This window comes from Penaeus monodon, chromosome 19, assembly GCF_015228065.2.
Source record: "Penaeus monodon isolate SGIC_2016 chromosome 19, NSTDA_Pmon_1, whole genome shotgun sequence".
Lineage (NCBI taxonomy): Eukaryota > Metazoa > Arthropoda > Malacostraca > Decapoda > Penaeidae > Penaeus > Penaeus monodon.
This window is the reverse complement of record NC_051404.1, coordinates 32,751,173-32,752,099: the sequence shown is the minus strand read 5'-3', so window position 1 is coordinate 32,752,099 and position 927 is coordinate 32,751,173. Positions and strand designations below refer to the sequence as shown.

The following is a 927-nucleotide window of genomic DNA, read 5'->3' as shown; positions in this document are numbered from 1 at the left end:
CCCATTGATAAATTGCTCCTGTCATCCACTCAGCTAAATTTTTCATAAGATATCAGCATCACCTAGATCCTATGGTTTAAATATCTGGAAATGATAAGTCTGCTGACCAGGGGAAAAAAAATGGTACTTATTTCCATAATTTATTTTTTGGTAAAAGCTTGTTTATTATAAACTTCGTAAGTAATGAATCACATTCTATCACATGGTAGAAATCTGCTAAAAAATTTATCATACTTGAGTGTTTTCTTTGATCTTAAAATAGTTTTGGTATCCTTCCTTAAAAACATTAGTCATTATATATTCCCATTAAAATGAAATGCTGTACATCAAATAATTACTGTTGCCTAAACTTACAAATGCTTAATATAACACTGTAAAAATTTGAAAAAAGCAATACCAGATAAAAAAAATATGCATATTTTAACATTTTGATTTTAAAATACAAATTCTGACCATACAAATGTACTATAGTGCATCATATTACACATCAAAATATATCTTTTAATATTATACAAACATACCTTTTACATAGATCTTATGAAATATGCCAATTATTTATAGATCTAATCTTAGTTAACATGTATAATGTGAATAATCTTAACAGTTTTTGTTTGGAGAACTGTACTTCAGAGGCCATTTGGTACAATAAAAGTTAGGATAAAACCTGAAAAGGAAAGAGAAAGTTTTCAGTATTCATGACTTATGCAAGTTCCAATGAATCATCAATGGTCTACAAATAAGTGTATTTACTGTCCATGGAATGACATAATACGCACACACGCACACTAATAATGCTAAGTCTGGTATTTACTGTAGCCATTTCTAGACATGCATCAGTACCTAAATTACAACACTACTGATACACCGCTCCAACTCTTGCCAATCACACTCGAGCTCAAATCCAAATAACGCCCTTCTCTCAGAAAC

The 927-nt window shown here is 30.0% G+C and overlaps 1 protein-coding gene across 1 annotated transcript in view; it reads right to left on the bottom strand.

The window, feature by feature from the left end:
• Positions 1-127: 127 nt before the first annotated feature.
• The window catches only part of LOC119585182 (oxalate:formate antiporter-like), an 8,053-nt gene continuing 7,253 nt past the window's right edge, over positions 128-927 (bottom strand). Inside the window, exon 11 of the mRNA XM_037933820.1 lies at positions 128-664. Within this exon, the coding sequence (XP_037789748.1) occupies positions 627-664 (38 nt within the window). The 3' untranslated portion in view covers positions 128-626. The remainder of the gene's footprint in view (positions 665-927) is intronic.